At 35.6% G+C, this 16606-nt stretch overlaps 1 protein-coding gene across 3 annotated transcripts in view; it reads right to left on the bottom strand.

The window, feature by feature from the left end:
• The window catches only part of LOC125074987 (P protein-like), a 64881-nt gene that overhangs the window by 21778 nt on the left and 26497 nt on the right, over nucleotides 1-16606 (bottom strand). Inside the window, exons 3-7 of one of the 3 annotated variants that reach the window (XM_047686499.1) lie at nucleotides 12684-12787; nucleotides 11343-11475; nucleotides 7349-7409; nucleotides 3321-3456; nucleotides 2539-2684 (exon numbers count right to left, since the gene is read on the bottom strand). In XM_047686499.1, the coding sequence (XP_047542455.1) occupies nucleotides 2539-2684; nucleotides 3321-3456; nucleotides 7349-7409; nucleotides 11343-11475; nucleotides 12684-12787 (580 nt within the window). Of the gene's footprint in view, nucleotides 1-2538; nucleotides 2685-3320; nucleotides 3457-7348; nucleotides 7410-11342; nucleotides 11476-12683; nucleotides 12940-16606 lie in introns of all 3 variants that reach the window. The other 2 variants (XM_047686501.1, XM_047686500.1) reach the window with 2 other exon arrangements.

The raw sequence follows: 16606 nt of genomic DNA on the forward strand, positions 1-16606 counted from the left end.
GAACGCGTGCATCTTAACCGATGATTTCGGGTTCAAACCCAGGCAGGCACCACTGAAATTTCATGTGCTTAATTTGTGTTTATAATTCATCTCGTGCTCGGCGGTGAAGGAAAACATCGTGAGGAAACCTGCATGTGTCTAATTTCAACGAAATTCTGCCACATGTGTATTCCGCCAACCCGCATTGGAGCAGCGTGGTGGAATATGCTCCAAACCTTCTCGTCGAAGGAGAGGAGGCCTTTATCCCAGCAGTGGGACATTTACGGGCTGCTAATGCTAAAATTTTTTTATACGATAAATTGATGGTGTACCTATCGCAACAAATTAATAAAACCGATCAATGTGCTGTCTGTCTAACTTCGCTTGAAGTCTAAGCTATTCGTCCTTCATACGTCCATTATATTAGATAAACTAACAGGCAACTATAACCAAGAAACCGAACACGTGTTATGTAAATAAAAACACTCCTACAACTACTAGCAGTACTTGCCTTACCTATAAATATATATAAAGAAACTCTACCTAATCAATTTCGTATAAGAATATTCCGTAAATATTCCTCAACGAGTGCTTCATTTCCTTTTAAGAAGAAGCGGAACTTATTCTACAACGCTACTCCAATGTGAATGGATAGGACAGGCCTTAACCAGAAACATGGAGGTTTTACCTAAAAAGTTTCCTATACCACTGAGAGTGATACGAGGTGATAAAAACTCAGATTGGTAACTGCAATCCCGGTGAAGAAACGCCTATTCTATCATCTGTCTATATCAATGTCTTCTCTTAAATTGCATGAAGTCATAAGCTAATATAATACCTGACGTGATACGCTGACCCTTACCAAGAAGTAAAACCAACTAGGTCCATTCGAACTTGGCGCAATTTTTTCTATACATACTACAAAAAAATTTTTCCTATATTATTTGTAGACTTTGTGCTTGTCCACCTGGGTAGGTGGTCCACCACTCACGCATCTATATTCTACCGCAATACTTAGTATTATTGTATTCCTGTTTAAATTGTAAGTAAGCCGGTGTAATCAGGCACAAGGGACATAACATCTTAGTTCCTAAGGTTGGTGGTGCGTGGTGCGTGGACGACGTAAGGAACGGTTGAAATTTCTAACGGCGCCAATGTCTATGGGCAGTGGTCACCACTTGTACGTCTGCCTATGTCATAAAATATATGTTATCACTATAACCTAGCATTAGACGTCGCTTTGACGATTACTTTTGTAAATAAAGAAGTCTGATTGTCAGATGTTTTTTTTTTAAAAAAAACGTGATAAACCGCAGTACAACACTAGTTCCTCGGTAATTATTCATTGTTGATATAATTATAATCCAGCGATACAGTTTTCCTTACAACTTACTTAGACCATTATAATAATATTTGTGCTTCAAGAGATAACGCAACGCATTGAATAATTTTATCTAAGCCTTACTTCGTGCAACAGCTTTACCCGAAGATTTTATTGAGCAAACTCGAAACTCCACACAGATCAAGATTGTAAGTTCGAGAAAGTAATAAGGGACATTATTTAAAAAAAAATCCCGAAGGGTTCCAGTACCATTATCTATAAAAACGGCATGGCCCTAATTAATTAAGCCCCAATATTTTGTTCTGTTTTTAGTATTTGTTGTTAAAGCGGCAAAAAAATATATTATATGTCAAAAAAATCAAATGCTGGTGACAGACGGATGGACAGCGGAGTCTTAGTATTAGGGTCCGTTTTACCCTTTGGTTATGGAACTCTAATAAAAGACAAAGATTAAGCATACGGTACATTATAATAAATCATCGAACTTTTTGTTAACAACTCAATAATTACTATTATTAACGTCACAGCGACATATATAATGTTTTAACAAAAAGTCGCGTCATTTCGCAGTACAATATTTGTATTCGTTGTTCCTTCTCTTGTTCTACTATAATAAGCGTTAAAATTAATGATTTTTAGTCGGCAATATATATTCGTATAATCGAGAAATTTCGATATTAATCCGTGAGATTCAATGACATGACAGTTCAACGGGCGGCCATCTTTGACGTTTACGGCTGCGTTCAGTCAGGGTGTTTTAAATAATAATAAAGTGCAAGGGTACACTAAACTCAATGGAAATGTATATAATATTAATAAATGATAAAACGTATTTGTTTAGTTTTATTTATTTTACCCGAGCGAAGCCGAGTTTTCATCTAGTATCATAAATCGGCTGTCAAGATTTCACGGTTAATACAACCTCTTACAGAATAGTACTGCTAAATACGATCGTGGTATATCAAAAGGTGATTGATATATAACGTTAACATACGCTTCCCCTTTCCACTTTACAGTTCTCGATGCCCAAAACACACATACCCTAACTCGATTTGACAGCAATTTGACACGTCCTCGACGACGAAAAACGCAAGAACATTTCAGTAGTCCGACCCGGTACACCAATACAGGACCTAAGATTTGCAGCCGTATGATGTTGCCTCTAAATCAACGAGCAGTCAATTCAAATATAAGTATGATAGAATAATATATGTTACCTGAACAGTTTCTTCTTCAGTTTTAGAGCCTCGATGTAACCATAACTGCAACAGATTCTTGGTTTGGTTGCCAGTCGCATCAGAAAATGGTCCAGATAACGTGATTGAGACTGTGAAGTCATTGTTGGTTGATTTGAGGAAATATTCTGAAACAATGACCACAAATCAATGAACTATCATCGGAGTTCTAGCGAATCCAATAGTCCTGCCGTATTTTGAAGGAAAGTAAATACTAACAGATTCTAACTTGGTAGAGCTTTACCAGCCCCTCTAGTTAAGTATCATCCACTCATCAGATATTCTACCACCAAACAGGAATACTTAGTATTGTGTTCCAGTGTAACTGGCACAGGTATCATAACATTTTAGATCTCCAGATATATATAAAAACATAATTATCTACAATCCTTAATTCAATGAGATAGCAATTCGTGGGGCGGTTCCAGTGATCCACCGTGAGAAGCCTTGCAATAAACAGAAATGAATAGTAATTAGTACTTCGATTATTTCATACAACTCTTTTAAAAAGGAACCATCATCATTATTATCAACATCCTTAGTCAGACTTTACTCACTTTTTTATCTAAATAGAAAGACGCAACGCTTTTCCTCTCTCCCCATCGGGGGTTATGTGGAACTCGCCAGTGCGGTGGAAATACCCAATAAAAATCAGCGGTTCCGTCTCTATCTCTACGCTACGCAATCTACCATGACCTACTCTTGTCTTCTCTACCAGGATTTAATTTTGTCATCTATCAATTTTGTCTAAAACTATAACTTACCTTTAATATCTCCATTATGTACAGCCGTGTGTAGTACAACGTCTGTTTTTTCTCTGTTCAAGAGAAGAGATACGGTGAGAAGTACCCAACAAGCTATTAACGCTGATAGCTTCACCACTCGGAGGGTTCGATCCAGCTGTTGACAATCGAAGTTAAAATTTTAACATAAAATTGTCCGAAGAGTTAGTTCGTATGTTTAATTATTCCAAAGCCAATGAACAATTTATGGTGTGTCAATATGTGTGTGTGTGTGAACGTGTGTGAACAATATATGTTGTCATCTAAATCCAGGGTACAGGAGATGGAAAAGCTCTGGATGTCACCGAAAATGGTGGATTGTTGAACCATCGGAATTGTACTATTGAAATATTTTTGGGTGACGGGAGGTGGATGTAATGGTGGATGAACTGTAGAGTTTTCACGACTATCCAAAAAAGAATATAACATTTGCAGGATGTATGTATGTATGTGAGATTTTAACACCCCAACATGTTTGAATTTATCGTGTTGTTTGAATTATTGTAAATTAAATAAGGCTGTTTTAAGCTTGTAAATATCCTACTGCTACGGCCTTAATGTTTCTTTGAGGAGAAGTTTTGCAGCTAATTCAACTACGCTGCTCCAAAGCAGGTAGGTTCATACACATGTGGCAGAAGTTCATTGAAATTAGACACGTGCAGGCTTCCTCATAATGTTTTCAATCACAGCCGAGCACGAGATGAATTGTAAACACAAATTAAGCACATGAAAATTCAGTGTTCAAAACTAGATTTTCCTTACTCAAATAGGCTCTTAAAAGCACTTATGAATCGTCATGTCACAGTGTTGAATTAAATATGCTACCACCGGTTTAGAAAGTAGACGCTACCGAGAAGAACCGGTAAGAAACTCAGTAGTTACTCTTCTCCATAATTTTAATTACAGAATACATAAATAAAGTACAAGTGAGTGTAGATTAAAATAAGCCTTAACAAAGATAATACGCACATAATACCTAAAGATTAAAAAAACTTACTAGCAATTGTAATTTATAATTGTAATTGCTTCACGATGACCCAAAAATGTTCTAGTTTTACGAACCGTCTCTGCCAAATTTTCACCATATTTTTTAGTGAATTTCAATGCGTTGTTTAAACGTGTTTCGTTCCATTTTCAAATATCAAAAAAATTACAGCTTCAAAAGTGAAGTCTACCAAAATAGCGGGCTATTCAAAACAACACCTGTTATTAGGAAACCCTATATTTATAAAAAGACAGAACTGAAAATTGTATGTATGTATATTTAATCATTGAAAGGCAAACATTATAAAGTAAGCTTGGTATTAAGTATTGATCAAACATGATAATAATATCATCATAAATAAATACTCTCGCTTTCAATCGTGTACATCTATCTTAAGACGTTATAAAAACTCTAAACATGCTCAAATATGCCAAAGGTAAACAATGATATCGTGTGATTAAGAACGTCCTTAGAAGAAACGTGTAAAGAAGTGTAATGTGTCATTTTTAGGGTTCCGTAGCCAAATGGCAAAAATTGGAACCCTTATAGATTCGTCATGTCTGTCTGTCTGTCCGTCCGTATGTCACAGCCAATTTTTTCTGAAACTATACGAACTATACCGTTGAAACTTGGTAAGTGGATGTATTCTGTGCACCGTATTAAGGTTTTCATACAAAAATTAAAAAAGACCATAAATTTTGGGAGTGAATACTGAGAACTAAAATAAAAACAATTTTTTTTTTCAAACCCATAATTGTGGGGTGTGGTGTCTATGGATAGGTCTTCAAAAATGAAATTGAGGTTTATAGTATCATTTTTTTCTAAACTGAAAAGTTTGCGCGAGAGACACTTCCAAAGTGGTAAAATGTGTCTCCCCCCTGTAACTTCTAAAATAAGAGAATGATAAAACTAAAAAAAAATACATGATATACATTACGACGCAAACTTCCACCCAAAATTGATTTAAACGAGATCTAGTAAGTAGTTTTTTTTAATACGTCATAAATCGTAAATCACAATTTACATTTCATTCAAAAGTTACAACGAAATACAAGAACTTTTATATTATGTGCTGCTACGGAACCCTCCATGGGCGAGTCCGACTCGCACTTGGCCGTTTTTTTAAATACCATTTATGCACGAGTAGAGTAATATGTTTTTGTTGATAAAATGTTTATTGATAATAAATGGCTGCTGATTAAAAAATCAGCATTTGTTTCTATATAAGATTTTGCAGATGTTACTAACTTACTAACTTGGCATATCAAAAAAATTAAATTACAAGTTTAAAAGAAGAAACAAAAATAAATATTTTTAATTAGTGGTATGGCTATCTGGGTAGGCATCACCCACTCATCGGATATTCTACCGCCAAACACCAGTTCTCAGTATTATTGTGCTCCGGTTTGAAGGGTGAGTGAGCCAGTGTAACTACACGCACAAGGGACATATCACCTTAGTTCCCAAGGTTGGTGACGCATTGGCGATGTTAGGAATGGTTAATATTTTTTACAGCTCTATTGTCTATGGGCATTGGTGACCACCTACCATCAGATGAACCATTTTCTCGTCCGCCTACCTAAATCATAAAAAAATATAGGATACGTAGTATTTTATTGAATTTAATAAACATAACATACATGTTTTAGTAATTTTACATACAACAAGGTTGTGTTTTTGTCCGTTCAAAATGAAACTTGTAATTACTGAGTACTCGCAACCCCTTTAAATACCTACCTATTTCGTGTATTAGTGTGTAGTTGGTGATTTTAGTTCGTTCTCAGTAGAATCTACATTCCGAACCGGTTGCTTTTTGTTTAATTTATAAACGTGATGTAACGATTCAAAGTGCTTGTTAAAGTCTACTTGAATTATTAATTAGTATAAAACATCGTCCGCTGACCGCTGTCTGTCCTTATGTTTTATTAGCAGCCTGTAAATTTTCCCACTGCTGGGCTAATGGCCTCCTCTCCCTTTGAAGAGAAGGTTTGGAGCATATTCCACCACGCTGCTCCAATGGCGGAATACACATGTGGCAGAATTTCGTTGAAATTAGACACATGCAGGTTTCCTCACGATGTTTTCCTTCACCGCCGAGCACGAGATGAATTATAAACACAAATTAAGCACATGAAAATTCAGTGGTGCCTGCCTGGGTTTGAACCCGAAATCATCGGTTAAGATGCACGCGTTCTAACTACTGGGCCATCTCGGTCCTTATGTTTGCTTAGATCTCTAAAATTACACAGCGGATTTTGATGCGATTTTTTTAATAGATAGATTGATTCAAGAGGAAGGTTTATATGTATAATACATGCCCAAGATAGTAGAGAAACACTCATAATTTTAGTGGTCTCTGAAGTGATGTCGTAAATAAAAAAAAAATTGCGCATACTTTTCAAACGCTGTCTGAACCTTACGAGATAGATCAAAATAATTTACTACAGTAATGTACACCTTAAAAAGGTCTTCAAAAAAGTTCGCGATGGTATATGTCTATATCTTAGGTATAGCTCACAACAACCATTTTTTATTCTTTACTTTTTACGAGAAGTAATGGCTTATTTTCGAAGCGGTTTTAAGCAATACAAAATTCATCCTTATCCAATTAAGTCCTTAAAATACATTGTGAATTTAATATAGATCAATATGGCCCTTTAGAGCATGTAATTTAAATGAATCTTTTCAATGATAGCGGATTGTATTGTCTAATGACTGAAAAACTGAACATTTTGAGACATTCTGTACTATTTTTAGTATCAGCATTGCACCCGTGCGAAGCCGGGGCGGATCGCTAGTAAAGAATATTTTAATTTGAACAACCTCTATTCAATTTGCATCTTAGAGACCGATTACCTAAACTATGCTTTAAGTGTGTTTGTTACCGATCAACCGATCACTATGAACAATTGTCACGGGTGCAAAAAGGACATAGGGTACCAACATAACACCCCCCTCCCCATTCAGACGCCAGCGACGCTGCGGGGACAAGCAATAAAAGAATAACTCTTTATATAAAACTGACCTGTTTTTTTCTCAGTGAAGGTATCTTCTTAGTGTCTGCTGCCGCTGATTCTTGTACCAATCTAAAAAGAAAACATTTACATTGTAATTCATTTGTCATAAATAACAAACCGTTGCATAAATTCAAATCATTTGTAAAAAATACATTGGTAAAGAAGGCATATTATTCGATACAAGATTATATTGACATTAAAAAAGCGTGGAGTTAATGCTTGTTGACTTCCAGGCAGGAGGCATAACATACATATATAATTGTATTTAACTAACATGACTGTATTTTTAGATGTCGAAAAAGAGTAACTACTGAGTTTCATGCCGGTCCTTCTCCGTAGAATCTACATTATGGTGGTAGCTTTACTTTAAATAGTTTGTTAAATGACGATTCATAAAAGTGCTTGTAAAAGTACTTGAATAAAGGATATTTTAATTTTGATTTAATAAGAAATTATATAGATGGACAAAAACCATTCAATATGTAGCCGGTCTGACCAGAACTGCTTGGAAAGAAAGAGAGAGATAAGGTTTAAGGGCTATCTGAGAAAGGGTAGGAAAATGATAAGAAAAAATCTTGACGCCGTTATGTCTCGGTCACGAGTAGTTACTGTTTCAAAATTAACTTAAGTGAAAAAAGCAGTCCCTTGTGTTCAGGGCCGGATTATGCATTAGGCAGCTGCTGCCCCTGGCCCCTAGGGGCCTATAGAGAAATAAGGATTTTTAAGGATTAAAAATTGGCTACCTGATGGTAAATGCGGTGGTAGTCACCATCGCCTAACCTTAGGAACTAAGATGTTATATCCCCTGGGTAGTTACACAGACCCAGTCACCCTTCAAACCGTTTGGCGGAAGAAAATTTGATAAGAAAGTGGTACCCTTTTTTCTCTGGAAAAACCCCTTACCCCCCAAATGATGGAAGTAGGGGTATGTGGGACTGGCCGATGTCCAGGGCGCCGAGTGCGCCCCGGTCAACGGAATACCCACTAAAAAACCAGCGGTACCCTTTCCGTCTTTTCGGCGGGCACCACGGGATCGCTTTCGCATGCTACCGTGACGCCCTGAAAGATAGTGGTACCCAGATGAGATGTTTTGTAATTCATTGTTAATGAATCTGATACCAAACGTCGCTCCTTTACAAATCTGATCATAGTATACTGATATATATATAGTAAAAAACATCTTTAATTTAACATAAAGGTTACATAGCGTTGTAGTAAAAAAAAATTGTTCGCGCCTACGATTTCGATTTTAATTTAGATGTATATATGTATAATACAGATAATTAATTTAATTTTAAATAACATTATTTGCCATATAATTAAACATTTTTTACAACATTTATAAAAAATAATGTGTCAAAGCGAGTGTGCTGTTTTTTTCTTTTGTTTTTTTGTTCAATTTCTTATGCCAACGAAGAACATCAATATTATACTAGTTTTTGAAGTAAATTTTTGTTTTAATTGAGTCCGGTATCGGACTCCAGTGTCTAAGTAATAGACAAATATATTTTAAGAAGTTAGAAATGGGTAAATATGCAAGGAGACGAGTCTAACCCAGATCCCCGACTTTATTAATCCGGTCCTGGATATCTGGCTCACTTAATATTTACCTTAAAGAATAATCCAATCCATCAATAAAAAAAGCATATTATTCATACAGGATTATATAGATGAAAAACGAGCGCGGAGCTAATACTTGTTGACTTCCAGGCAGGATATATATCATAAATATATACATACATATATGACTATATTTGGCTAACATGATTTTGTATTTAAAATGTTAAAAAAGAGTAACTACTGAGATTATTGCGGCTTCTTCTCGGTAGAATTTATATTCCGAACCGGTGGTAGATTCACTTAAAATAGTTTTTAAAATGACGACTCAAAAGTGCTTATAAAATCTGCCTTGAATAAAGTATATCTTGATTTTATTTGATTTAAACTAAGTTCAGTAATGACAAGATTTCAAACTACAGTTATATGTGGTTAATTGTATATAAATATACTAGTTGTGTTCTGCAACTTCGTACCGTTTTAGGGGCTGGTAGTCAGCCTTGGAGTTCAAGTTTGCTTCATACGAAATTTCAATAAGTTCGGTTCAGTGGTTTAGCCGTGAAAGGGTTGAAGACAGACAAACGGAGTTTTTTTAACAATTCGTGATATACTTAGCGTTTTTAACAGTAATTTCGAGATTACAACACCAAAACTATTTACTGGCTAGTGGTGAAACTTTTTTTGTGCTTAAAACACCCACGGTCTCACAGTCGCCCGTGCCTTTTTTACATTTTACTTTAATAAATTTGGCGTTTTAAATTTTTATTTTGTTACTGAACATCAGCAGATCTTTGCTGGACTTCGAGCTAGTCGTCTTAATGTAAAACGTGACCCACATCGACTTTAAATACATTTTTTTAAAATATATTTACTATAAATTGTATATGATATAAATTACGGCAAGTGTTTTATACATATATAAATTAAAATGTCCCACACATTTTAAAAACTTCACTGCAATCCAGGGGGCCCTGCTCCGCGCTCAGAGAGAGCACAGCTTCGGCAACTGTGATGTCGCGTATGTGTAAAGATGTCTTGAGGCTGTGCTCTATGATGGTTAGTGGTAAAACTTAAATAATAACTAGTTGATCTTAACGCTAAGATAGCAAACTCTTTCAGACAAACAAAATCAAAATATACTTTATTCAAGTAGGCTTCTTACAAGAACTTTTGGATCGTTATTTTACAAGGTTATGTTTAATAAAATCACACTATAGTATAACACTAATGGTAACCTCATTTGATAAAAATTTAGTTCAATATTATAACAAGTATATAAATAAAGGCCATGCCCTTCGATCCCTTAACAGAAGTACATTAACACATCCATTTTAAGAGCGCTAAAGGTTTCGTTAACTATTTGGGATCATAATTGTTAAATGATACTTTGCGTATGAACACATTGCTAAGGGCAGAAAAATTATGTAAAGAAGGACGTATAAGACTTCAAGGTAGCAATGTATTTTTAGTGAACTTAAAAAAGTATATTTATATCTTTCTCCAGATATCTTCGCTGTGTAGATAGGCTGATAAAGTAAGGTAGCATGATGGAATGGGCAAAGGTTGGTTCCATATTGCAGCCAACCTTTGCCCAAATGTAGAATTAGTGTTGCATTACATTTTTGGTTAATTTGTACCTTAACGCATAGGTATACTAAGATCTGGTTAACAGAATTTACATAGCATGTAGTATAATCATCAATCCTGTATCATTTTTTTCTTTTCTTAAAGAGCTTTGTCACACAAATTACTATGACGCTCTATACGTCTTCCTTAATCAGAAAATTGGGCTTGAGACGAGATGATCTGGATCATCTTACCCTCAAACCCAGTCTTATAAGTTTATAAAGAGCCCTGGTACCCGCGGACATGGTATATAACAGGGCGTAGTTTAATCCCCCGACTTCTCTAACACTGGTATTGATGTGTTCCCGTATAAAGGGTGAATGAGCTAGTGTAACTACAGGTACAAAAGACAAGAAATCTTGGGCCAATATACTCGTTCGCCTATACTATAAATTAAAAAAAAAGCCATGAGAACCTAAGAAATTACCAGCAAATTATTCTGTACCAGAGGATTGGGCGAAAAATCTGTCGAATTCTCTTAACACTGCGTCGTATCCAAAATAAACGATACAATTAAATCTCCTTTTCACCAGTAAAAAAAGTCCAGCACATTATTTTGTTCTAAGTTCTAATACCCCAAAAAAAGGATAGTTACAAGAATTTCCCTTTAACTATCATCGTAAGTTTCCCCGGCGGTTTTTCCGAACCGATATGACTTGGGAACTTTTAAGAAAAGAACCAAGAACTCATTCCTCAAAGGCTGAACGCACCTGCAAGCTTCCGCGTGATGCAGACGGCCATGTGCGGTGTTAGTCACTTTCCATCAGACGAGTCTCCTTGCCAACTTTTACCGAAAAACAAGTTCTCTAACATAATCACCTGTTTTCATCCTTGTTGTTTGAATGTATGTTTCTCTCAACCGTATCACCGTCACCGACAGCGCCATCCGATATCTTTCTATTGAATATATTACGGTCGCCTTCGGAAATCTCCTCTCGTGATTCTAGTTTACCTGTAACATTATATATTACACTATATCCCGCTAATTATATCTATATATTTGGACAGATTTGAGGGCTGAAAGGTGATTTTTATTTTATACCATTGGTTGGCGGATGGACAAATGTTCTACCTGATAGTAAGAGGGCACCCATAGGCGTTGAAAGATTTTTTAACTATTTCTTATATTGCTTTGGAAACTAAGATGTTATGTCCCTTGTTGTTTACGCTGGCTTACTCAGACCTGAACACAACAATACTAAGAATTGTTGATTGGCAGTAGAATATATGATCAGACACTAACAGGAAAAACACTAAGCAAATCAACATATATGATCGATTTTGGATGTGACAATCTCAAGAACCAAGAGCCTCTTACAAACTGCAAACCCTCGTGTTTTCCATAACACAACATAACACGACCAACCTTCTAACCCTGAGCAGCAGATATAATGCTGCAAATAATGTATCCCATGAATTACTTGACTGACTGTGAAATTGGAATACTTCAGTGGGTTTTGATTGAGTGAGCCAGTGTAATAATGGGTTATAAGTAATAAGGAACGATATATATTGTTTTTATTTCAGTTAAACACGATTATAGATGTTTATTCAAACAATATTATGTTGAGTAGATATAGCACGTCCATTTACGTCTGTTCGTTTGTTTTCGTTATTAGTTCAGGCGTTTACAGATATATTTAACAGTACATCGTCAAGTATATATGTGGGTCATATACCAGCTTTGTATTTAGTATTGATATATAATAAAATTCAAGAGCCGAGATGGCCCGGTGGTTAGAACGCGTGCATCTTAACCGGTGATTTCGGGTTCAAACCCAGGGAGGCACCACTGAATTTTCATGTACTTAATTTGTGTTTATAATTCATCTCGTGCTCGGCGGTGAAGGGAAACATCGTGAGGAAACCTGCATGTGTATAATTTCAACGAAATTCTGCCACATGTGTATTCCACCATTGGAGCAGCGTGGTGGAATATGTTCTAAGCCTTCTCCTCAAAGGGAGAGGAGGCCTTAGCAATCAAATCCATAATGAATATCATAGACTATTCGAGCTCTCGACCAATTATATCGCGTTAAATCAATGTCAAAATTGTTTATTTGCCTTCGCTTCCCTTGTGGTTGGAGTTTGACAGATTGTACATGATGCTCACTACTTAAATTTCTATAACTATAAGTAATTACATATAATTTAACTTACCATGATGTTGTTCGTATAGCTGCTTAAACGGCGCGAGCGCAGGGTCGAACTTGATCGCGTCTGGCAGCTCAACCCACACCTCGAGGCTGCCCGGTGTGACGTCACTGCACGACACCATAGAGTATACACTATTTCTGTCCTTTTTCTTCTTCATATTACTTATTTTTGTTAATATGGCTTCCATTATTTATTTTGTTGTCTGTACATTTCCTTTAATTGTAATTGTTTTGTGGTATTTTTAAATGGCTTGAAAAAACTATAGGACGTATAACGTGAAAGAGTGAGATAGAAGATGAGTCTTAAGAGAGGCAATACAACGTTAATTAGAACGCTATTCTAACTCTTTGTTTTCTTCTAGATGTCATAAGGCTCTACAGAAAAAAAATATCGCGATTCGTTCGACTTTTGTGATAACAATTATCAAAATGTAGCTTTTTATATATTATGATATTATAGCAGCTATATATCAAAATATATATACAAATTACAAAAGCAAATACCAAATCGATTCTAACACAGATATAAGTTTATTAATTTTTAAATTTTGATCTAATTTATTTAGACGAATAATTTTATTAATGAAACTCATTACTCCGTGTTATATATGTACAGGCTAAGTGGTATATATCTTATCGAAGATCACAGCTTCAAGTCCAGATGTAAATACCTAACGAGTGACGTTTAAATCTATCACAAAGCTGTCTCTTTCAGCAATATCAACTTAAGCGCGCAAACTTGTTGAGCTGTTATGTAAGAAGTAACTCGAAACTCACCGCAAAACACGAGGGAATGGTAATAAACGACATCGACTACAATCATAACTGGGGATTTTTGGTACCGAACCGAACCATCTTAGTCACGCCGAGCCCATTTAGACCTCGGGAATCAATTGCAATAAAGGCCTAATAGACTTCGTTTTCGTGGTTCTAATTGGTCTAGATTCCGGGTTATAACATGGACTGTATTAAGACTCATAATGCTTATTTTGAACCAAGTAAACTATATTTTACAATCACAGCAATATCCATATTAGTAATCCAGAAAAGGGGCAACACGTACAATCCACGCTATTCTGTAATCCTGCCAGACCCGCGTGATTCCGCAAAACATATGTGGCAGCCCGTGTTGGTACACGGGAAGAATGAGAAGATTCGCTGATATTCATGTAATATAATCCGAATTTGTCGTTTAATCCGAAGAATATTTAAAACAACATTGATATTTTTCAAGTTTATTTAAAGTGAGGTTTATTTTCCGTTCAGAGCCTATTGAAGCTGCTCAATAATCCTTGACACTAAAACGATAAAGACCCCAAAAAGGTTATATATAAAAGAACCGCAAAATAAAACTATTTACGTTTAAATATTTTTGAATGTAGATAAATCTACCGAATTAACATTCCTATACATCAAAGATACAAACATCGAGAATTTATTGTAATCTTCCACATGTATGATCCAACTGCCTAGTTCATCATATCCTGGTGGATATGATTTACCAACTATAACGTTTGACGCGTATATCACGCGTCACAACAGCCTATCAAACCTTTGAGTAAATTTCCAACTACCACGAGAGTGATATAAAGTTTTATAGAATGGTACTACTTGTTAACGATTAAACGAGGTCCCGGGTTTGATTTCGAGTCGACGTAGAAAAAGTTCATTAGTTTTCTATGTTGTCTTAGGTCTGGGTGTTTGTGGTACCGTCGTTACGTCTAATTTTCCATAACACAAGTGCTTTAGCTACTTACATTGGGATCAGAGTAAACGTAGTAATATATTAATACGTTGTCCAATATTAAGAACAAAATTTGTAGAATTTCTTGTAAAATTGAAACCAAATTTATGTATAATGTATTCCAGACGGATGGGCAAGTGAAAAATAAATTTGATAATAAGTTTTCAGCACCGAAAATTGGCGCTGCAAGAAACTTAATCCATTCCTTACATCTTCAATGGTGGCACCACCATCCTCAATAACTAAACAGTTACGTGCCTAGTGCCCTAGTGCCTCTAGTCTTCAAACCGGAACATAAAAATACAAAGTATATAGCTTGGCAGGAGATGAGTGGGTGGTACTTACTCAGACTTGCTTGCACAAAGTTCTACCACCAAGTAAATTTTGGGATTTGTCTTTCTTAAAGCTTAATTGATTTTTTTACTACTTTAGGGTAATTAAACTAATTTAGCACAGATGTTACGATATGCGTATCCTTGGGAACTAAGATGTTATGTCCCTTGTGCCTGTGATTGTACTGGCTCTCTCACCCTTCTAACCGGAACACAACAATACAGTGTACTGTTATTTGGCGGTAGAATATCTGATGAGTGGGTGATACCTTCCCAGATGGGCTTGCACAAGCCCTACCACCATGTAAAGAGTTACCACTGTAATTTTTAAGTACATAGGTATTCCGGCGTATTTAACGTCAACGAGTCCCTCATACCCTAAACTTTATGTTCATTCATTCGGGAAGAATGAAAACATCCAACTATATTCATGTAAAAGGCTCATAAAAGCATTTTTGAATGTAGATAAAAGTAGTCTCTACCGAATTAACATTTCTTTATATACTTTTTATTTTTTTTTGGGAAACAAACTTACGGCATAAAAATATACAATATTACATACATCAGCTAAGTTTCCACTGATATTAAAATTAAAAAAAAAAGACTAACATACATAAAATCAAATAGGTAACATACAATTAATGAGGTCAATAAACGTATACTAAGAGAAATCTTAAACAATTATGAATAAAGTTGAACATAATTAAACGAAATAAAAAACATCAAAGATAGACACATCGAGAATTTATATTGTAATCTTCCAAATATATGATCCTACTTACTAGTTAAACTAGTTCCAGCTCGTGTGAGGCAGGGGATTAATTAGAGCGTGTAGTATTTTCTCTAGTCAAAGGAATTAAGATAAACAAACTGTGCACTTCTAACAGTTCTTAATTAATATATCATTATTTATAATACATTACATTTTTTTATTTTTACATTAGCAGCCCGTAAATGTCCCACTGCTGGGATAAAGGCCTCCTCTCCCTTTGAGGAGAAGGTTTGGAGCATATTCCACCACGCTGCTCCAATGCGGGTTGGCGGAATTAACATGTGGCTGAATTTCGTTGAAATTAGACACATGCAGATTTCCTCACGATGTTTTCCTTCACCGCCGAGCACGAGATGAATTATAAACACAAATTAAGCACATTAAATTTCAGTGGTGCCTGCCTGGGTTTGAACCCGAAATCATCGGTTAAGATGCACGCGTTCTAACCACTGGGCCATCTCGGCTCATTTATAAAACAAAACTATTTAATAAAGCTATTAATATCCTCTTCAATTTAACTTCCAAAGTTCCGATCATTTATCACAACTTTGGAAGTGTTCGATAATGGATACCAAGGATCTCGCGTCAATTTGATACAATTAAATATTGTCCTCTTGTGGTTGGAAAACACTGTACGTATTTATCTGAACCCTTGAAAAGATCAATGATCAATTTCATGATGATCCGTTGAGAAGTTAAGACGTTATACCGTAACAGACAAACTCACGCGTATTTATAATATTAGTTCTTTCTGCTGCCATATGGTATAGTCAATCTCTATGTCCAGAACAGGTGGCCTTTGTTTATTAATGATTTTCACTATCTTAGGTTTCGTTGATAACTTAATCTCAGTCAATATAACTAACTGTCGTGGTTAATATGTCTGTCTGGTTTGCAAGGTTATTTTTTTTATCTGTGCGGGATATCTGTCAGAATATTCAAGGAATATATAACGATGGTGTATGTTTAATTGTTTATGTCATCATTAAATAACAAATATTTACATTAGGTACGTAACTCAGGTTTGAAGTTGCTGATGCGAAGCCGAGGCGGGAAGCTACTACGAACTACGAGTAAGT

The sequence above is a fragment of the Vanessa atalanta genome, chromosome 29 (assembly GCF_905147765.1).
Source record: "Vanessa atalanta chromosome 29, ilVanAtal1.2, whole genome shotgun sequence".
NCBI classification, from domain to species: domain Eukaryota; kingdom Metazoa; phylum Arthropoda; class Insecta; order Lepidoptera; family Nymphalidae; genus Vanessa; species Vanessa atalanta.